Here is a 22,429-nt window from a genome sequence, read left to right as displayed (position 1 = left end):
TGGCAACACCTTGTTTTTATAGCTTTGCTAAGCAAAATGACGACGTGGTTGTTTATTTACATTTTCTGCAGTAAGTAACGAGGTTTTATGCTACAACCTTGCATTTTTATTTATCTATAGTTATTGGTTTTTGTGATTTGTAAAATTTTCCAAGATATTTCAGAATAAGTTGTCGAGTGGCAATAAAATCTAGTAAGTAAGTTAAGTTTGCTTTGTATTTTTGCTGTTTAATATTTTTTATAAGAGAACGTTTTAACATTGTCTAACGTAAGTTTATCGTGTACAACATAGGTCTGTAAGTAATAAAATATGAATTGCCTACATTTATATCTTTTTACAAGCATTATTTTATAACAAATAGTATTTAATTGCATGCACGTTTTTATTACAGGTTACAGGTACCATTCAGCCATTACTATTATTTAATAACTTACGCAGACCAAAGTGTGTAGCAAATGACGAAATTTAAGGTTTTTGAGGATTATCCCCATTTTTAAGAAATATGAACATTTTACGCCCGGAATCCTACTTGTCTCCTTTTATTATAAGTTATTTATCAAAATACATCAAGGACCTTGCATCCAAAAACTTAAAGTTGTCTATATGGGGTGGAGATGCAGTTTTACACAACTTGCAATTTAATCTAGATGCTCTGGATGCTGAACTAGGAGGTGTGCCATTTCAATTTGTAAGCTGTCAGGCTCAGGAATTACGAATACATGTGCCATGGAGCAAGCTATCATCAGAGCCTGTTGTGGTAACTTTAAATACTGTCGAGTGTGTTTTAAAACTTAATTGCGTTAAAAAAGCAAAAAAAGAAGTTTTAAAACCTGTTCAAGAAGAGAACACTCCACAAGTACAGCCATCATACATTGAAAACTTGATTAAAAAAATTAAAAATAACATATCAATTGTCGTAAACAATTTTATTTTAAAATACATCGAAGATGACATTGTTTTATCAGTTAATATTCAAACTATTAATTACAAAAGTTGTGATGAAGCCTGGCAGGAATCTTTCATTGAAATGACGGAAGAAAAGCCAGTGTTAAGACACACTTGTGAATTTGGAGATACTACTGTTTGCTTAGACAAACGAGGTTCAAATGGACTGGTTGAAAATTATGAAGACCCCCTTTTATTTAGATGTCACATTCAGTTTAGAATACATACCAGATACCCATCGCACCTGCATCGGAAACCTTTAGCCGTTAAAATTAATATATTTATGGAACGTTATGAACTAATGATTAGTGAAGTTCAACTTCCTGCATTTTTGCATTTATTTGAATTGTGTTTACATATTTACTACAAAAGAATTGAAATTAAAACTGAAGATAATTTGAATCAATCAGAGGAGAAAAACGAATCAAATCAGGGCTGGGCATCTTGGGCTTGGTCGTACATACCTCCAATTATAAACTACGAGGAAATGGAGGCTGTCGAAGTTAAAAATTCTATTATAGCGTTTGGATTGTATGTCAAGCACTTTATTATTCAATTTAAACCTTCTTTATCATCTGGCTCACAACAATTTCATAAATTTAGAAACCGTGGCCAGCCAAGCTTATTGAATTTAACAGCAGAAGGAGTTAATTTGGAAATGGTGGCCAGAGGAATGGATTTTTTCTCCTGTGTTACTAAAATATGTAAATGTTCAGCAATCTACGAAGGTGGTTTACCAACAAGTTTAAATGGCATAAAACTAAATTCTAATTTTTCTGAAACAAATATTTTGCTGGGCTCAGCAGGAAGCTCTGTTGTTGGTTTTAGTGCTGATTCGTTGTTTGATTTTCGAGCTCCAGAAAATAATGATACTATGTTTAAATATTCTATGACAGAAAATGAGTTTTTTGGCGATGACACGGATAATAGTAGTAATGCATTTTTTTCACAATATTTGTATATAGCTATGGATGGACGACCCGATGAAGAAAAAGAAAAAATGGACTTCAGCGAATTTCTTCAAAATGTCAAGTTAACAAATGTAAATGAATGGGACAACACGCAGGAAAAATCTTGGAAAAAATTTATTATTGGCGGAGATGACTGTCAAATAATTATCAGTAGTTACTCGGTGCTCTGTTTAGAAATTTTGTTAGCATGGTCAAAAAATCACAATCACAAACAGTATCCATTGGTGCCACACAAAACCATTAAAGTCCCAAAATTGACCAAGGAAAATAATAACATGCACTTCATTCCTTCAAGAAGTACACTGATCTTACTAAAAAATCTAACTATATCTGTTTTATCTCTTCATTTGCAGTTACCTACACAAGATGAGACAATGTTTTATCGTATAGATGCTTTAGGCACTCCTTCAACAACACAGCTTTACATGCATAATCAAAATGTTGGTGTGAAACTACCATCCATTGTGGTTGTGGTACCAGAAGCTACATTTGGAATTTTGCAGCCAATGTATGGGTCACATTTTTCAGCTTATCTTGCGAAGTTTTTAACACCCATGCCTCGTTTAATGTCTTTGTGCAATACTCGCTATAACATAGATGTTAAAGCTATTCGGTTGTATGTGTGGTGTAGTGATTTAAAACATTATTGTTCCACCTATGTTGCACCTAATATTAACCCCTTTATTAATGTTCATGAGACTATATTTGAAAGTCATTCTTTACAAGGAGAGGAGTTTTGGATAAAACGAAAAACAATGTTAAAACGACAAACAAAATCTACAATTCAATCTATATCATCCAATATTACTTCATTTCAAGTGGAAATGTGTTTGCATGTCCTTGATTCATGGTTATCTTTATACAAAAGTAATTGCAATGAAAGAAAAGTTTTGGATCTTTCATTTTTACAATCTAAATTCGAGGACCATAGTTGGGAAACCATATCTATCAACCTAAATAACTTAGTCTTTGAAGGAAATGAAAGTTTTAATGCTATTTCTATGGGAGGTGCTTTGAGATCAATAAATATTTTTAGACCAATTTCCGAGATTCATTTAATTCCATTAATTCAGTGCAACAACACATGTAGACCAATTTATGTACCTAAAGAGTTCATGGATTTAAGCAAATCGTCTTTTCAATCAATGAAAACAATGCAACAAACAGCTGCATGGTCACAAGACACCCATTGGTTAACTTCTTACATGTTTTATCCATTTGAAACTGGTTGTAACGGTTGCATACTTGCACATATGGGACAAGTTTCAGTAAATGTTGATCCCTTTGTTCTAAATTTTATATCAAGTGTACCACAAATACCTTTGCATAAATTGTTGCCGAATGTTATGTCTGGGTCGCTATTTTCAAAAACCTCCAATGACTCAGCCTCTGTACCTTTCAAAACTTATTCTGAGTTTAGATATGCAGTACAACTAAACACTGAAGGATTTTATATTTTTCTTCCACAGTTTAGTGTCGAAATTGATAAACATTTTTACAACTCTGTTCCACTGCCGCATTCATTAAGGCATTTTATTGGTACAAAAGATGATGATGTTGATCTACTGTGCATTTGCATTCCACAAGTGTCTGCCTACACCGCTGGCCACAAACCAGTTCAAATAACGCCAGCATTGCTTAGCCATGGTGTTACTGTATCAAATTTCACAGAATTTAGCACCTTAAATATTGGGTTGGAAAAGATGAGTGTTTATACTGTTATTGGTGACTCTACAATCCTAAAAGCATTGTATGTTATTGATCAATGTGCTGCCACTTGTACTATTGTATCATCCACATTGGATAAAACAAATGCTAAAACTAATTTAGCAGTGCACTTAGACGTTGAACCAATCAACATTAAAATTTCTGCAGTCCAAGTTAAACTTTTAGTCAAGTGTTTAAACTCAATTTTATATGCTACGGAAAATTTGCTTATCAATTTTAAAAGTTTTCCTAAACCAACAGTTCAACCGGTACCTAGCGTGACCAAAGAGACCCTTGATCACAACGAAGAAGAATCTGATAACAATCCTGCTAAAGAACAATCAAAACATACTTCTGTTATCCTAGATTCGCAGACCCCAAATATTTCAATTCTTCTACCATTTACAATGTGGCTACAATGTACTTTACCAAGATTTTCAGTATCAATGTATTGTGCAACTGAACACAATAGTAGACTAGCAATTCTTATTGAGGATATAAGCTTGTCATTGGACTGCCAGTCTGTATACATTAAGCTTAAATCCTGTTTTACATCATGCAGTGCTACTTACTGTATAAAACGAAATGGAATCTGGGATTTTGGAGATTTTGATAAATTTCTTTTTGAGCCAATGTTTTCCCGTCTTCCTTCTTTTGTTAAAACCTACGATGAACCTATCCATAAAGTTGACCTTAGTGGAGACAAAATGGATTTCAAGAAATTCTTCGACGTAACATTCACACAAGCACTTACTGCAGATTATCACCACCAACTTCTTGATGAGTCACACGACAGTGCAGATTTGTCAAATTCAATACCAACAGTTGACAAACAACACAATATTAAAAAGTGTGTAAATGAAGTTATTTGCCAAATCCAGGCCTTTGATTTTCTTATTAAACCTCAAGTTATTATCGATGCTCTGGAAATTTTTTACCCTCTGAAACTAATTGAAGGCTATCAGAAGTCTAATGTTACGCAACCACAGGAATCTTCATCACCTGCATTCGATTGGCCAGCTTTATATTTAAACATTTCAGGAATACGGTGTTTTTTTTCAACAGAGGCCAGTGGTAATATGTTAATGGGGTGTCTTAAAAAAGTGGACGTCAACCCCCATCCATTGAATTCCCTGCCAAGACTTGTACTATCTCCTTCAATTTACAAAAAGGCTAAGTCACTTGGTTTACTTGATCGTGTTGGTAGCGCTTTGGAGGACAAACAATATGAGTTAAATATACAAGACATAAGTATTGGTACGTGCCAATGGAGTGAAATATTAACTCATTTAAAGAAGCCTGCTCATATTGAAAACCCAGCTTTACAATGGAACTCTGAAAGTAATTGGGCTTTGTTTTCCAACCCAATCTATCATCCTATAATTCAACAATTTGACATGCAAGCCACAATCGCCCCACCCATTTGGTTTCAAAGCAATCATAATACCATTGCTGTTTGTGCACCTTCATTGGAACTCAACTTGGTAAATGAAGTTGTATGTCATATCGCTGCAATGCATTTAACAGTACTAATGGATACCATTAAGTTATGGTCAAACTTGAATTCGGTAAACAAGTCAAAACTGAAAGAAATTGTTATGGATAAAAAAGACTTAATTCAGCATGATGACAGTGGTTTTAGTGTGGTTGAAAGTTCTCATAACAGTGATCGTCGCATTATTCCAGCTACTGTTGGTTTCATGGGAGATGTTTTACTAACTGGTCATAAATTCAAGATTTTATTTTATCAATACAAAAATTTGAAAAGTAAACAAACGGAGGTAATTCCATTCTGCAACATCAATATTTGTGATCCTTCTTTAGCATGTAAAATATCTGAACAACAGCAGATTGTCAATCTTCAAGTGCATGATATAAGTGTTAATGTATCTGATCTAAGTATAGTTAGTGAAACATTGCTTCAAGATGAAGCTAGCTTTTCAACAAAAGTTTTTGAAACCTGTTCTGGCAACTTTAATAAAAGAACCGGAGTTCCCTTGTCATTATTTACCATTTCTGCTGAGAATGTTTTAACCAAAAGAGCTAAGGTTAAATTTGAAATTGGTCGTCCTATAAAGTTTGTAATACATGACAAATTATTTACTATATTTCATCAGTTTCTTTCCAGTATTAAACCAATATTTCTTAAAGATGATCATGCATCTAAAAATCCAGTTCCCAAACGTTACAATTATGAAAAGAAAATTTCATCCATATCTGGTGAAACAGAACAGATCGTTGTTGATCTAAAAACTGACAGTTGTTCTGTAAGAGTAGCAACTTCTAAAATGATTTTAGATACATTAAAAAAACAAAAGACACAACAATATAATTTACAGTTAAAGGATTGCACTTTAAGAGTTCAACTTTCTGAAGACAATTTTTTACCATGTTTACTACCAATGACTTTAAAGCTTACATTATGTTCCTCTTCCATACCCAAATCCTGCAGAAACAAACTAAATTTGGATGTTAAGATATCTTTTGTCCAAGTTTTTTTGTCTAAAACGTTCGTTTCTGGAATTACACAACTGCTGAACTGTTACCAACAAAATCTAAATGAAATTAGATCCAGTTTTTTGACAACCACCGAAAAATCTGCATCACCCGACTTAGATCTTCTTCCCTCAGTTTATTCAACTTTAAATCTTGATAGTTTAAGAACTTCTACATATTCATACATTTCTTCAAACAATGTAAAACCTCATGCAAATCAAATTGTCTTTTCAGATGATGCTATGTCTTGGTGTTATTCCAACCCATGTGCAGTTAAGCATGTTAGAATTACTCCTATTCCTTTCATTGAAACTGATGTTTACCAAACTGGAATCCAGTGTTTTTTAGAGGTTCATGACGTATCAGAAAACAAATACAAAATTGTAAAACAATTTACATTATCGGAAACCAAGTTTGTTGATCTAAAAATATTTGACGATGATACACCCTTGCCATTAATAAAAGTATCAAGTATATGGAGAGTTAGATTATTGAATACTGAATACTGCAAAATTTCTTCAAAGTCACTTGCTCTAGCAATGCAAGTTGATAGCCTCTATGACACTAATCTATTTCCTTCAATAATTGCTGATATAAATGTGGAAAATTTTGTTGCGAGTTACATTATCAAGCAGAAGACGAGTAATGTTGAAACGGCTCGCATAAATTTTGATAGAATTCATCTAGATGGAATAGTATGGGACAGCAATGTTGAAGCAGTAGCTAACTGTGATTTTAAGTGGTCCCTGGACATGATCGAATTTCATAATTTAACTTGGGTTCCTTTTGTGTTACCAACGGAATTAAAGATCAATGCTCAGCACAATTTAAATGGTTTTAAATTAAACTTAGAATCAAAAGAAGAAATTGAAATACATGCAGGAGGACGAACTATACACAGCCTTGATTATTTGTTAAACAACATTGTAAGCCCTAAGAAAACAACTTCTTACACACCATGTATTGAAGTCAAAAACTGTACATCAACTACTCTTCTTTTTGGACAAGCTTTAACTGATGAATGCATTATTTTACAACCATCTGAAACTTGTAGTTACAGCTGGAGATCAAACAAAGTTGATATAAAACTTCATATTTCAGCGCAAGAGAAACTTCAACTTAACTGGTCAGAAGCTTTTTCAGTTCAGGAAACGCAGACTTTTCGCAGTCATGTTGAAGGTTCTGGTATTGTGGTGTCTATTAAATCTAATAATTCTTGGCGCAAAGAAGTTACATTTTATGGGGAAACTAGATTTGCAAACCACCTTCCATTTGATATTGATCTTTTGCTAACAACTAACAAAGGAAATGTTGTTTTACCTTGCCCAACTTACAGTAAAACAGTCTTAGACTATTCCAGTAACATTTCCAATATTTTAATGATTGCCCTGAAGATTTCAAACGATGATGCAGACTTTTGTGAACCAATAAGTGTAACTGACTTTACAGCATTTACAGAAGACACAAAAATTATTCAGTTTAACAGCAAAACCGAAGAAAAAACATATTGCCAACTGTGTTATTATAAAGATAACTTAACAGATGTGATAACTATTTTGCCTGTGTTTATGATTTGTTCTTATCTGCCATTTACCAGCATTTTACATGTTGAAACACGAAGTTTAAAGGTTACAAAATCTACTCTTCTTTTAGGCTATGGTAAAACTATGCCTTTGCTTCACTTATCTCCTTTCCTTAAGCATCATTTAACAATTCAGTTAAACGAAGACCAGTCTCCATTTGATGCAACTCTTCCAATACACTTTTCCTTGACTAATACCATGGTTGATAGCAGTTCTCTAAGTGAAGCACCAATCGATTTCTCGAAGCATTATCCTTACAACCAAATGGAAACAACTGGTAATTATGATGAAATTTGGTCTCCCGAAGATGGTAAAATTCAAGCAAAACTTTCCATGTACCAGCGCTCACTTTTTATAGAAATTACATCTTGGTGTTTGATATCTAACAAGTTAGAAATATCACTTTGTTTCTCTTCACAGGATGAATCAACTGTTATTGTTCAACCCAATCAAGTTGTAGTACCTCATCTTTTTCAAGGTCCATTCCATATTAGAACAAGTAACAGTTTGCCTAGTGACTGGCTCTCCTTGTCCAAACCTGGAAAGTTTAACCATCCTTCACGCCCACAAGTTTTACTTCCATCCCATATACCTTACAATGGATTACAAAATATTGTGCTCACAAATAACCTTGCTAATTTGGATTTAAATATCCGATCAACAGTTTGCCATGGGATACGTATCTTGACTGTTTCATCTCGATGGTGGTTTGTTAATTTATCCTCAGTGGATCACATATTGGTTACTCCATTTGAATATTTAGAAGAAGATTTTACCAATAATACTAACAATGCCATCGATGTTAAAACAACTTCCCCTATTCCACTTTTACAATGGTTTTCGGTTGATAATATTGAAGCAGAAGGCCTTAATAATCCAACTGCTGGTCCCGGTAATGTTGCTACTTCTTCTAATGAAAGTACTTCATCATTTGTTTGTGTAGATTCGGATGTAACAAAAACAGTAACTAGTTTAAGTATGCCCAATAGGGTGTTATTGTTTCAAGCTACAAATTGTTTTGCAAAGATTGCGATTGAGGGAGATTTTACCAGAAAACTTGTACAATTTCATCAACCAGATAATGCAATACAAAAGGTTTTGTTATTAACAAAACACGAACATCCTGATGGAATGTATTTAGTTTTAAATGATGTCAAGCGCCCAAAATACCAAATAATTAACCAAACTAGCATTGAGCTACAAATTTGTGAACCAGAAAAATCAGATTTATATATTATTGTTCCCGCTAACGACAAAGTTTTTTATGAAAGTTATTCAAGTCTTTTGGATTTTCCACGATGTACAAGAAAACATGTTTCTATAAATTTAGAAATTTGTGACGAGGATAATGTTAATCGAACGAATGTGGAAATCTTTTCTAAACAATACATCGGAAAAATTACTTTAGGCACAATGGAGTTTTACTTAAGAATTGTTTTGAAAAACAGCTACACTATGATATTTATAGCAGAACAACTACAATTTGAAGAACAAGCAATATCTATAAATGATTCTTATCAGTTTGCTGGAACATTTAAGGCAATTAAGTTTGTAGTTTTTGATGACTTAAGCCATCCTTTATATAATAGAGACATTATGCACTGTTTTATGGACAATGTACAAGTTAAATTCAACAACTCAAATGAGAATTCAAATTGGTTAGCAGAGCTTTCGATAAAAAATATTCAATGTGACAATCACTTTCAACTCTATCCTGATTTTCCAGTATTTTTATATACCCCATCAACAAAAGATCTTCCTATTTTATTGTCAGTTGTTTTTACTCAAAATTTTGTACTGGATAGTGTTAATGCGCAACTAAAACCAATCGAATTAAAAATTGAAAATGATTTTGCTCAGGTTTTAGCAAAAGTGTTACAATCTTATCTTGAAACTATAGCTACTGATGGCCGGTCCAAGGAAAAAGAGTTTAACTCAGTTCTCTCAACTGAAATTATTGATGCTGCTAAATCAATATCAGACCCATTAAGATTTCAGCATTTTATTATTGAACCAGTAGACTTGTTAGTCAGTTTTCGTACCGAAATGAAGTTACATTTTTCTGTGGATCGTGGTTCTATCAAATTTTCAAAATTTGCTTGTAGGGACCTGGACACAACAGTTCAAGAAATCGTTCAAGAAATTGTTAGACATTATGTCGCTGATGCAGTTTATGGAGCAGGTTGGGTTATTGGGTCTTTGGATTTGCTTGGGAATCCTGCAACTACGCTAAGAAGTTATGCACAAGGAATTAGTGACTTTTTATTGTTACCTTATGAAGGATTAAAAGTTGGACCGAAAGCTTTTGTAGGAGGTGTGACTCGTGGAGTTTCATCTTTACTTCTTCATTTGTCATCAGGTACCCTAAGGTCTTTTACCAACATTGCCTCAAGTATTTCAAGAAATTTTAGTGACAATCGCAAACAACCTATCGAAAGAGAAGAGTTGAGAAGTATGTTACTATCAACTGAAAATAAAACACCTAAAACTGAGCATGGTTATGTTGCTGGTGTTGGTAAAACATTGGCTGGAATAGTAACAAAGCCCATTGGTGGAGCTGCAAGCATTGTCTCTAGAGCAGGAGAAACCATTTTAAGAAAAGTTGGATTAGAAGCACACATCTCACCAAAAAACATTTCTTTATCACATGCAGTATCGGATTATGAAAATTCTGCTACGAAGTATGCAGTCAAGATGTTTCCAGAAAGTGCTTTAACTCCTTTTGATGTTTTTTCATTGCCAGCCCAAATGTTAAGTTCTGGAGGATTTAATTTCGACGTTGTTTTAGTTTTGTCACCCGAAAATCTCTATGTTATCCGAAGCGAAGATGATTCAATAGATTGTGTGATTCCAGTAACTGATATTAACATTTCTTTGAAGTCAAGTTCTAATGATAGTGCAATTTTAACTATTCAACAAATAAACCAACCAGGAAAAATTAAAGACACTGATTACAGCGAGAAAGTGGCCGATTACCTTGGAGTTTCTCCAACTGAAAACCTTATCCCTGATGAGAATGACTATGCAAAATACACAGCACAAGTAGACAACTTATTAAATGCACAATTATTTTTGTCCCTTTTCAACACTGTTAAACCAATGGAAAATAAATTTCAATGGTAAAAGAATCTTAGTTGTCATAAAAAACAATATTTTTTAATTGTTTAAACTTTTTTTTTAATTGTTTACACATTATTTTTTTTTTTAACTTTAATTCACTTAGAATAGTTTTAATTCTTTTAGGTAAATAATGTTAAAAAATATGACTAAGGCTTCTGTTTTAAAAAAAAAACATAAAGTATAAATAGTTTATCCAGATTACATATTTTCTTGTGTTATTTTTGTGTAAATTTATATATATACCAGGTGTTTTTGTAAAAAAATTAAAGAAATAATGAAGTAGATATTTATTATTAACTTTTTGTTCTGTTTTTAACAAGTTGTTTTTCTTTTTGTTTAAAACCTTGTTTTTTTTATAAGCAATTTACTTGGCTTTAAAATAGATTATGGTTACAAACTATTTATATAAAATAACTATCCTGTGAAGTTTTCCAAATATTTTGTGTGTTTGTGTTAACCACTACCCCTAAAAAATTGTATAGTTTAACAATCTTAAATTGTAGTAGAAACAAAAATTTACTGCTTTTGTTAGCACTAAATTCAGCAAAACGTTTTTAAATGCATATGAAAATTTTTAAATGCATATGAAAATATTGCTAGCAAAATTTTTTTTAAATTTAAATAAGGTTAATGGTTAACAATTTTATGTTGCTATTCTAAGTTTTATTTTTTTTATATCATACTTGAAGTTGTAGAAATAACTTTTATTTGTTTTTTGCAAATATTTTTTTGTTTGAAAACAAATAATTTCTTTTAAAGCTTTTCATTGTGATATTTAGTTGCCCTTTAGATTACTAGTTTTCTTATTTTAACCTAGAAATTATAATATATTTTAATGCTTGATGCTAGTTATAAACATTGTTTTATGTTACCTTTTATTTTTTTCAAATTAATGGTGCTTTATATTATGTTAGTGCTTTTACTTGGTTGTAAATATAACTATAAATATATATAACGATACAATTGTTATTTAAATTTTGGACCAAATAGACTAAATTATGTTTTATAAAGTATTTATAAAAATGTTTGTTAATATTTATTTTGAATTTAATATTACTTTATTTATTTCAGATTTAAGTTTTGACATAGGTTTTGTACTTAATGTTATACTAGTTGATATGGGTATTGATATTATATCTGTCTTGTATGCTGCAACTGTTGCTTCTGGAGGTTTAGTTGGTTACTTAAAAGCAGGTGAATTAGTTGTGTTTTCTATATATTTAAGTTGGTAAAAAAAAGATTTTTTAGGTCGTGATTTTAAATATATTTTGGTTTGTATAAGTGTATCAACTTTTCTAATTTTTTATTATTTGATTTTTAGGAAGCACAACATCTCTTGGAGCAGGATTATTATTTGGAGGTTTAGCTGGACTTGGGGCTTATAAGTCATCCAAGGATTTGGGGGACAGTTGGCTCTCCTTAGGTAAGTATGTTAGACACCAAGTATTTAAAAAACAAATTAAAATAATTTATGTAAGTATTGGTTGATTAACTATCTGTTACACTGATTCTAGGAGTTTCCCTTTCCCTGGCTGGGTTGATGGGATTTCGATTTTACAGCACTAAAAAGTTCATGCCTGCTGGTATGGTTGCAATTTTAAGGTAAATAAAATCAATTTTATTTTAGCAGTAAATATTTAGTAACCCTTTTTTACATGTAATACTATTTAAATTTAATGTAGGAATGCCAACGTTAAAGTTGCTTTTGTCAGTTATAAATATTGTTGAACTGTTTTATCGCCTTGTGCTCTTTTTTGATGCTTAATGCACTAATCTCTGTTTTAAATATATTTATGGTTAAGTTTTTTACAGTTGAATAACGCCCTGTTTTTTTTTCAGTGTTGGAATGGTTGCACGGTGTTTGTACAATATTAAAAATAGTAGTGACTCAAACCCACATCAGACCAAGAGTTCCTAACTTAATAAAACGTGATAAAGACTTTTTAATTATGTTTACTTCTCGCAAACGTTTGCAGCGCCGCACAACAACTAAAGATTTAAATCGCTTCGATTATTTACAAGCTCTTGTTAGCGAATTTCAAGACACACTTAATTCTATTGATAAGGAGCAAATTTTGGCTAACTTAGCTAATTTTGCATATGACCCCATAAATTATGACTACTTTAATACTCTTCATGTACCGGAGTTATTCATTGATTGTATTGAGACTGATGAAGATATTAATGGTAAAATTGTAGAATACGGAGTTGGTGGTTTATGTAATTTATCTGCCGATTTTAAAATGCGAGAAAAAATTCTTTCCAACTGTAACACAATCTCTCTTCTGATAAGATGCCTTTCTAGTGCATCTGAGGAAGTTGTTTTGTCTGCTATCACAACCCTTATACAATTAATCACCCCTGAAATACGCCATGAAATTGTTACCCCATCTGTTATCGAATGCATGCAAAAGTTTTCCACAATGCAAAATTTGCGTTTAAGTAATTTAGCTAAACTATTTTTAAATGATTATTGTGACTTACAATTGAGTAGTAATGTTGTACAAAATTCAAGTAATGATTTTTCACACATTCCATTACCTTCTGATGCTTCCTAGCAAAAGGTAATCTCTGCCAATTTTTTGATAATCATGCAATGTTAATAAACATGTAATAATATTAATTACTAAAAGGGTGGTGGTTTGATAAATAGAAAGCTAAGTGGACAATATTAGCACTTCAGCAGTTAGAACCAAATATCATTTTTTTATGTATATCATTAAAGGTAGATTACCATTAGCCTGGAGATTTTGGTAATAGGTAGTTTGTTGACATGTGGGGTTGTATTTTTCAATTTATTTTTAACACAACAATACAAGTAATTTTTGCACGCTACTTAAGGACAAAACGATAGCAGTGAGAATCAAACCAGCGATATCAAGTTGTATAAATTACGAGATTGGGATATGTTAAAAAATTGAAAAGTTGTACTAGATTTTAAAAATCTAAATAAAAATATTTTTAGTTGGAAGTAATTATAAAATTAAAAAAAAAAGAAAAGAATGTAAAATACAAAATAATCTCGATACAAAAATAAAACCGTCATCGTGTGTTGACCTCTTGACCCCATAGCTATAACAGAAAACACGTCAATGGATTTGTTATTAAAGTAAAAAGACAGACAAAATTACTTTGATACTGTGAGTGTTTAAACGTGTCTTAACTATTGGTATTACAAATTAAATAAATAAGCAGACAGATGAGTTTAAACTTTTTATTTTAACATAATTTTGTGTATTAAAACCTTTCTTAATCTAGATAAAAGTTTATGAAATTAAACTTGTCTAACAGTCTAAACTCGTAGATTATCTGATATTTATGATTTTGGTTATGGTTACTAACTTAAAACTTGTTTAAAGAACTTGTGTATTTCAATTTTAGCCAGGAGACAACTTAATTCAATGAAAAAATGCGTCGAGTAACGGATGTTACTCTATGTTTAAGTCGCGCATTCGACTTTCCCGCATCGAGAATAAAGATATATACAAAAAAAAAAAAAAAACTAGTTCTTGCACAATTAACCTTGTAAAAACTTTTGTACTTGGTTTATTCTAATAAAACAAACCTTAAAAGAGTTTATTATGTTGTTTTTTAAATTGACTGTTGTCAAATTATAATGGCATGCTATTCAGTGGTCCATTTCAAATAATAAAGCTGCCCAGTTTCGAAAATCAAACTTTCAAAATTCAATAGAAAATAAATTAAAACTGATATATATATAATTGTGTTACTAGATCAAATTTATAAGTGGGATCATGGGATTCACTATAAAATATATGTTAAGTGTGTCAATATGTTGCCTAATGTTTTGCAACACAGCTCTTGGATTTTATGTTCCTGGAGTTGCTCCAGTTGAGTTTAAAGAAAAGGAAGATGTTGAAATTAAGGTAAACAATTTTCAAGTCTGTGTAATATAACAAATTTCTTTTAACTTACCGAATTGTTTTTATTGAATTATAGATTGTATACCTAACTGCTAATAACAATTAAGAAGTTTATTTAATATATATACCTAATAATTGATATTAAAAGTCATGTAAAAAATAAAATAACAATTTTTTTTATTTCTAATATTAGCTGTATATTTTGTTTTAAATAGGCTGTTAAAATGACGAGCTCTAAAACACAACTTCCTTACGAATATTATTCTCTTCCTTTTTGCCAACCTGAAACTATTGAATACAAAACAGAAAATCTTGGTATGTTGTTAAAAAAGTATTTAAAAATCATACTTATAATTAAAATGAATTCAAAGTTAAAATATATTGGATGCTGTTTTTAGGTGAAGTTCTTCGTGGAGACAGAATTGTGAATACTCCATTTCAAGTTCAAATGGCGGTAGATAAATCTTGTACGGTCATGTGTTCGGCTCAACTCGACGAGAAAAAGGCAAACACACTTATCCAACGAATTAAGGAAGAATATTTTATCCATTTGTAAGTTTTGGAAAACTTTTTAAACACAAGATTATCTAGTGGTCTAAAGTATAATTTTCCTAATCTCACAGTTTTAAAATCTATTGTTTTTGTGTTATAGACTTGCCGATAATTTACCAAGTGCAACTCGTTGGATATTGGACACAGATGAGGTTCAAATGGAGCATGGATTTAAACTTGGACATCAGAATGGAGATGAAACTTTTCTATATAATCATCTGGTCATAAATCTCAAGTAATTTTTATATTTAGTTTTTATGAAAATTTATTTTAAATTCAAATGTAACTCAATCTATTTAAATCTTATTTAAACGCGAATAATGTCATACTTGTCTTTTAAAATAAAGTTCAAAATGTGTAAAATTTGTTGAGTGTTAAATTTTTACATTTTTTTATACCAGCCTATGTACATTAGTACTAGTTTTTATGTACAAGAAAAGTAAACAGAGAAATAAACGAATCAATGTTCCTACTGTATTACCACATTTAATTTATTTTGTTCTGTTTACAGATATAACAAGGATTCTCAAGATGGTTTGTATCGAGTTGTTGGGTTTGAGGTTGTACCAAGAAGCGTGGATATAAGTTTAATTCCTAATAAAGAAAACAAAGATGACGAAACCTGTAATGTTGGTCCTGATATGACCACACAGCAGAAAATAACTCCGCAAACAAAGGAGATTAAATTCTCCTATGAAGTAACATGGAAGGTAAAAAAAGTTATTAAATACTTTTTTTAATTTTATTTATTACATAGCCTACTATGTTTTGATATTCATTTTGTATTGTGTATTAACTCATGCCCTTAAATTTGTTGGTGTTTATGTCAAGACTTTTTATGTTTTTAGGAGAGTGAAATAAGGTGGGCATCAAGATGGGACAGTTACTTGAGCATGGGAGATGTCCAAATTCATTGGTTTTCAATTGTCAATTCAATTGTTGTGGTTTTGTTTTTGGCTGGTAAGTTTATCAAGCTTGATATTTCTAGCCTAAAATGGTTTGCAAGATTGCTGTAAAATTTTATTCAGATATTAAACTTTGTGTTATCAGTTTAGCTCTGATCAATGTTGTATAACTGTAAATATTTTAAAGTTTAATGAACATTGTAATTATATAATAGATAAGATTAAGGCTGAATATTTATAGGTACCTCTTATATTTTATCTAAATTGTTAAATAAAAATTATTTTAAAATTTTAAAATAACAAAATGTCCTTTTTAGGTGTTTTAACGATGATTATTGTGCGAACATTACGAAGAGATATTGCTCAATATAACAGAGATGAAGATGATATGGACGATGCGATCGAGGAAACAGGGTGGAAACTTGTGCATGGTGATGTTTTTAGACCTCCTAAAAGGGTAAATATTATATTAGTTAAATTCAATGAGCCAGTCCAATAAAAATACGTTTAGAGGAATAATGTTAAGAACTGTGACGTTTTATTGGCTACAAACTTACTGTTGGTTAAAATATCAAAAAAAAATTTTTTGATTATAACTGGCAGAACATAAACCAAGTATTGATTTGTTTAGTACCTCAATTACTGGTCCTTACTTTAATAATTTACAAAATCATTTTTTTATGAGAACTGGCAAATAATTAATCAATTAAGTTTTTTTGTCCAAAGTTATTGGTCTTTAGTTAAATTTTATACAAACCCATTTTTAATGACTATAATAACTGGCGAATAACTAACCAATTAATGGTTTTTAGATCATGTTGTTGGTTTCATTTGTTGGAGCTGGTGTTCAACTATTTGGAATGTCGATTGTCACCATTGGAATTGCAATGTTAGGAATGTTATCCCCTTCCAGCAGGGGCTCTTTACTCACTGCTTCTTTTCTGCTTTTTGTACTCATGGGGTAAAAATATTACTTTATAAATATTTAGGTTGAATAAATTTTTTTGCTTAGTTAGTCATAGTACTTTGGATTTTTAACTTTTTTTGTTAAATTTTAGTGAGTATTTTCTATATTCTAAATATTATTGCTTTGTTTTAGGATTTTCGGTGGATATTTCTCCGGTAGATTGTACAAGAGTTTGAAGGGTCAGTTATGGAAAAGAGCTGCAGTGCAGACAGCACTTCTATATCCTGGCATTTGCTCAGCTATTGCTTTTCTGCTTAACTTTTTTATCTGGGGAAAGCACTCATCTGGAGCGGTAAAAAATTGTTTTTTTAACTAATTGTGTTTAATTATAAGTTACCAAATTCAAAGATTTATGTTTTTTAATCGCATCTGGCGCACACATACTATGTAGTAAACAATTATCTTCATAAAATAGAGCTAAGTACACTCATTTGTAGTGCATGGGTAAATTATCATGACAAACAATAGTTGCAAATTGCGATCATGTTACAACACTAAATTGTAGGGCAAGCAATCAACTATTAATTTTAAACGAAACAATACTCTTCTTTCCTTTAACACTAAATTTTTATTATGTTTTAATTTTAGTTGCATAATTATTAAAAAACTGGCGGTACATCACTAATAGTAATTTCACATCGTCATATTTGAAACAATGAAGCTAGTCATTAATATTTTTTTGCATACAGTTCAATTTTTTTTTGTATTCAGGTTCCATTCACTACAATGCTTGCACTTTTGGCTTTGTTTATTGGTGTTTCTCTTCCTCTTGTGGTAATTGGTTTCTACTTTGGCTACCGTAAACAACCATATGAAAACCCAGTTCGAACTAACCAAATACCAAGGCAGGTACCCCAACAGCAGTGGTACATGAACCCCTCTGTCAGGTAAATTTTTAATTATTAGTGTTTTAATTAGATATGGTTGAATTAATTATCTTAAGTAGACAATATTAAGATAAGGTGTTTTAACAGTGAAATATTTATTAGTCCCCTATAAAATTTTACACAAATATAATTTTTTTATGCATATACTTATTCTTAATTTAAAACCCGGTGTAAAATAATGTTAATCTATGACATATTAACAGTAAACTTTTAAATATTGGTATAAAATACTTTGTATGTACTTATCTTTTAAAATTTTATAAAATTATCATTTTTTGTGTTTGAAATCTTAATCTAAAATCCAGTGGTTATTATTGTGTAACATAGAATAACCACCTGCTAACAAGTTAGTGTGAATTATTCTTTTGTTTGTAGTGTACTGATGGCTGGCATATTGCCTTTTGGAGCAGTCTTTATTGAATTATTCTTCATTTTCACAGTAAGACAATTTGGATATTGAAACAGTGTTAGCAGGAAATAATTAAAAATATAATACAAAAGTTTATAATTCCAAAACAGTCTGTTCAGTGAATAAAAAATAATTATTTTAATCATAAAATCCATATATGGCAGGTCTTTAAATTAGTTTAAAAATTAAGTTTATTGCCAAAACCTGATAATCAACATTACTGCAAAAGTGCCTTAGGCATTCTTGAAATTAAGAAATGCTTATTTTATGACGTTACTTTATTTTATACTTTTAAGTTAGATTAAATCACATTTTTTAATATATCATTACCAGTTTTAATTTTAATTTTTTTTTAGGCGATTTGGGAAAATGAATTTTATTACCTGTTTGGATTTCTTTTTCTCGTATTTATTATTTTAGTTATTGCTTGTAGCCAAATTGCAATTGTAATGGTTTACTTTCAACTTTGTGCAGAAGTAAGATGACAGTTTTTTTTACTTATTTGTTAAAATGTAAAAGTCTAAAATTATAAATTTATTCTGCATTGACTTTCCTAAAAGACTTTAAAAATATTCCCAAAAAAGAAAAACTTTCAATTGTAATATACAATTTTTTTTTAAATATGTTATACAATTTTTTTAATGTTTTTTTAACAACATGACCATTAGGTTAATATTTTGTCTTATGGTACGTTATGTGTTACATTATATCACTTAAATAAGCCAAGCTATTATTAATGTAATATTGTTTTGTGTGTAGGATTATCATTGGTGGTGGAAGTCGTTTATTGTTTCAGGAGGTTCGGCTGTTTACGTGTTCCTGTATTCCTTATTTTATTTCCATACACAGGTAAAGTCAAATACTTACTACAATAAATCTTGGTGGTTTTTATATGTATGTGTTTATGTCCAATTTGTAGGCCTACAAATCAAGTAAACTGCCGTTTGTGGTGCCTGTAAATTATCACAGGCAAATATTAGTTGAGAGTGCGACTATATTTAGACAAATAAATCGCCAACTGTAGGGTGTGCTAGCGATTAGTGCTTAATAATTATGCTATAAATGTTGGTTGGGATTTATGCTGTTGTACAATGTAGTATAATGAAATAAAATAATTTTTATACTTTTGACTTTACTTGTTTTTTTTTGTTATTTTTTTAAAATTTACTTTTATTTTTTTAGTTAAACATCACTGCATTTGTTCCCACAATATTATACTTCGGTTACACATTTATTATTGTGTTCACCTTCTGGATTTTAACAGGAACCATTGGTTTCTTTGCCTCCTATGCTTTTATTGGCAAGATTTATGCACAAGTTAAAATTGATTAAGTTCAATTTATAGTGATTGAAAATGTAAAGGCTTTTTCAAAAACTCAAATGCTATTCTGGCCGTCTCGAATTAGGAATCAAATTGGATTTTTAAACTTTTTTGTATTCTAATTTGATTTATTATTTTGCTGTAGTCATTAAAAAAAAAATAAAAACAATTTAATAAACCAGTTAAAAAAACAAGTATTTTATAAATAATGTAGATGATGTAGCACTTAGGAATTTACCTACATCCTATAATATATTTATATCACCCAAAATGACTTTTAAATTGTATTGGGTATTTATTATTTATTATGAAGCACAATTTACAAATTTGTTTGTTAAAAATTTAAGTTTTGGTAAGCTATGTTTTATTTCTTGAGGTGTTATATATAAAAATGCCGTTATCTGATTTTTTTTTATACTTCTACATGTTTTAAGTTTTGAAACCACGTATCTAGTGCATTTTCATGTGTAGGGTCTTGTAAATTACCATTTTTATTGAAATAATATTGATTGTGTCCCAAAAAATTAAGAAAAATTGGTTGTGTCCCAGAAAATTAAGGCTTAAATGTTAATCTTAAATCAAAATTTAAATGTATTTCTGGTCATGTAAAGCTGCATAAAAGTTGTATTTGTTAAACCTCACTTGACCAGTGCCAAAAAAAGGTCTGTTATGGAAATGCACTATTTATATTGTTTTTACAGTAAACTAGCTGTACTGTAAATGTAGAAAGTATTTTTAATTTATTGTTTATTTGTTTTTTGCAGTGCGGTTAACTAAATTTCTAAAAATATTTGTTAAATAACAGAATGACTTACAAAATTAGTATTATTGCTGTTTTGGTCTTAAAAATATGTAAATACTTTTATGTATATTTAGATATGTAATATATGGTACAAATGAAAAACTTTGGTATGTATAAAAAATTTATAAAAAAATTGACTGTTTTCTTTTTATTAACACTATATTTTCGTGACAATATTTGCTTTTATATTGTTGGGTGTGCTAAGTATGAATGTATCCCTAATAGAGAAATAGAAAAATAGCTAAAATAACTAAATTGTTTTTTTTTTAAAGAAAATTACTTTAAATTAGGTTTTGTATAATGTTTATAGCTTACTACTTAAGAGTTTTTTTTAATAAATAAAAAGTTAATTGCCAAATAATAATTTTAAAATTTTACATACTTGTATTACATAACTTGAAGCTATTAATTATATTGATTTTTATGTATTTTTGGAGAAAACACAGACATAAAAATGAGAGAATTAATAATCAGAGTAGTAGAAAATGTTTTTTAAACATTGTAATTTTATTGAGTTTATCAATGCATGTCATTATTTTTTTACATGTTTTTTTCAGTTAGGGCTAGTTCTTGAGAATTTGTTGTGTTTTTCTTTTAAAGCCAGTCACAACTTGGTAGCGTTTTCTTATTACTTATGTGAAAACTTAAAATGACAAATATTATAAAAGAGTTTTATTTTTTGCTGAATTGCTGCAAATTATATCGAGTGTAAGTAAATATTTTTTAGTTAGTATTTGTATTTACTTTAAAATTATTTGCATATAAAATATATTTGACCCAGTTAAATATGTTTTTTTCTAATTCATGTAAATATAAAGGCTATTTGTTTGGCAGTATGTGCCTGAATGTACTTTTATTATAATGTTTTAGTGTTTTTGCCATTAACCTGTTTTAGTGTTTTTGCCATTAATTTTCGCTTTGCTTCACATTTTTTAACCAACAACCTATGTATAACGGTTAAAAATTATTTACTACTTGACTTCCAACAATCATTTGTTTGATGATGACATAAAAGAGAACGGTAAACAACATAATCTATGTGAATCCTCGAGCACGAATTGATTTTGATTTTTTTTGACATTTGCTAACTCCATTAAGTAAACACTATTTGCATACACCTATTAAAATGCCTTTATATTTTTGCCTTTTTTTATTTTGGTGTGTATTAAAAATGCAACCAACAATAATTACATTTTTTTGAGACTTAGTAACAAAAACTATAAAAATATTAATAAGCTATTTACTGTATTTTAGAGAAGAATTATTCCTAACATAGGATGAAGAATTTTATTTTTATCATATTGTGTTTAGCTGCATGTATTCACTTAAATGCAGGTAACTATGTTTATTAAAAAAATTGCCAATTTTAAACGACTTGTTGGTGAAATCAGTTAATTTAAATTGGTAGTTATTGTTTTGACAATTGCGAGTAACTTGAATTATATTTTTTTATATATAAAATATAGATGCTTGCACAGCAATAATTAACCCTACTGGAAATGTGTATGAGAATGCACCAACTGGAACTTTAGTATTAACTATAGACAACCCAGACATTGACGCACTAGAATTGACAAAAAATACATCTTTGGATGAATTTTTTAGCATAGGAGCTAATGGTTTGGTTGTTAAAGATAATGTTACCATAACTCGTGATAATTCTCCCATACTTGGAAATATAAGTTGTAAGAAGAGTACGGAAGATCCAATGGTACTTGTTTGTTATTTAAAAAAACAGAATTAGTTGTGTTTGAATTAAAATAATAAATTTCTAAATATTACTTTAACATTTACTTAGTTTAATAAATACAGATGTAGTTTCTTTTTTGTTCAGATATTCGATATTGAAATTATTGTTGACAACATCAATGAGTCACCTC

General features: G+C 30.1%; 3 protein-coding genes across 5 annotated transcripts; all 3 read left to right on the top strand.

The window, feature by feature from the left end:
* The first annotated feature begins 77 nt into the window (after positions 1 to 77).
* Positions 78 to 11,630, top strand: LOC145751183 (intermembrane lipid transfer protein VPS13B-like). 2 transcript variants are annotated; one of them, XM_082567285.1, is made up of 2 exons: positions 78 to 192; positions 392 to 11,630. In XM_082567285.1, exon 2 carries the CDS (start codon positions 503 to 505, stop codon positions 10,823 to 10,825), a length of 10,323 nt encoding a protein of 3,440 aa, XP_082423411.1. In that variant the 5' UTR covers positions 78 to 192; positions 392 to 502; the 3' UTR covers positions 10,826 to 11,630. The 2 variants fall into 2 exon arrangements, with proteins under 2 accessions (XP_082423411.1, XP_082423412.1); XM_082567286.1 differs by having other exon boundaries at positions 127 to 196.
* A 250-nt stretch (positions 11,631 to 11,880) lies between these two features.
* On the top strand, positions 11,881 to 13,439 carry LOC145751582 (transmembrane protein 14C-like). Of its 2 annotated transcripts, XM_082567762.1 has the most exons (4): positions 11,881 to 12,016; positions 12,144 to 12,245; positions 12,337 to 12,424; positions 12,662 to 12,877. In XM_082567762.1, the coding sequence occupies exons 1-4, from the start codon at positions 11,941 to 11,943 to the stop codon at positions 12,738 to 12,740; spliced, it is 345 nt and encodes a 114-aa protein (XP_082423888.1). In that variant the 5' UTR covers positions 11,881 to 11,940; the 3' UTR covers positions 12,741 to 12,877. The 2 variants fall into 2 exon arrangements, with proteins under 2 accessions (XP_082423888.1, XP_082423887.1); XM_082567761.1 differs by lacking the exons at positions 11,881 to 12,016; positions 12,144 to 12,245 and having other exon boundaries at positions 12,662 to 13,439.
* A 1,121-nt stretch (positions 13,440 to 14,560) lies between these two features.
* LOC145751581 (transmembrane 9 superfamily member 4-like) lies at positions 14,561 to 21,684 on the top strand. Its single transcript, XM_082567759.1, has 14 exons — positions 14,561 to 14,709; positions 14,922 to 15,021; positions 15,105 to 15,258; positions 15,359 to 15,493; positions 15,770 to 15,968; positions 16,107 to 16,218; positions 16,481 to 16,620; positions 16,976 to 17,124; positions 17,263 to 17,422; positions 17,842 to 18,017; positions 18,393 to 18,456; positions 18,783 to 18,902; positions 19,186 to 19,275; positions 19,609 to 21,684. Exons 1-14 carry the CDS (start codon positions 14,578 to 14,580, stop codon positions 19,756 to 19,758), a joined length of 1,881 nt encoding a protein of 626 aa, XP_082423885.1. The 5' UTR covers positions 14,561 to 14,577; the 3' UTR covers positions 19,759 to 21,684.
* Positions 21,685 to 22,429: the final 745 nt, after the last annotated feature.

This window comes from Corella eumyota, chromosome 4, assembly GCF_963082875.1.
Source record: "Corella eumyota chromosome 4, kaCorEumy4.1, whole genome shotgun sequence".
NCBI lineage: Eukaryota > Metazoa > Chordata > Ascidiacea > Phlebobranchia > Corellidae > Corella > Corella eumyota.
The sequence above is the reverse complement of the archived record's forward strand: the minus strand, read 5'-3'. Positions and strand labels throughout refer to the sequence as shown.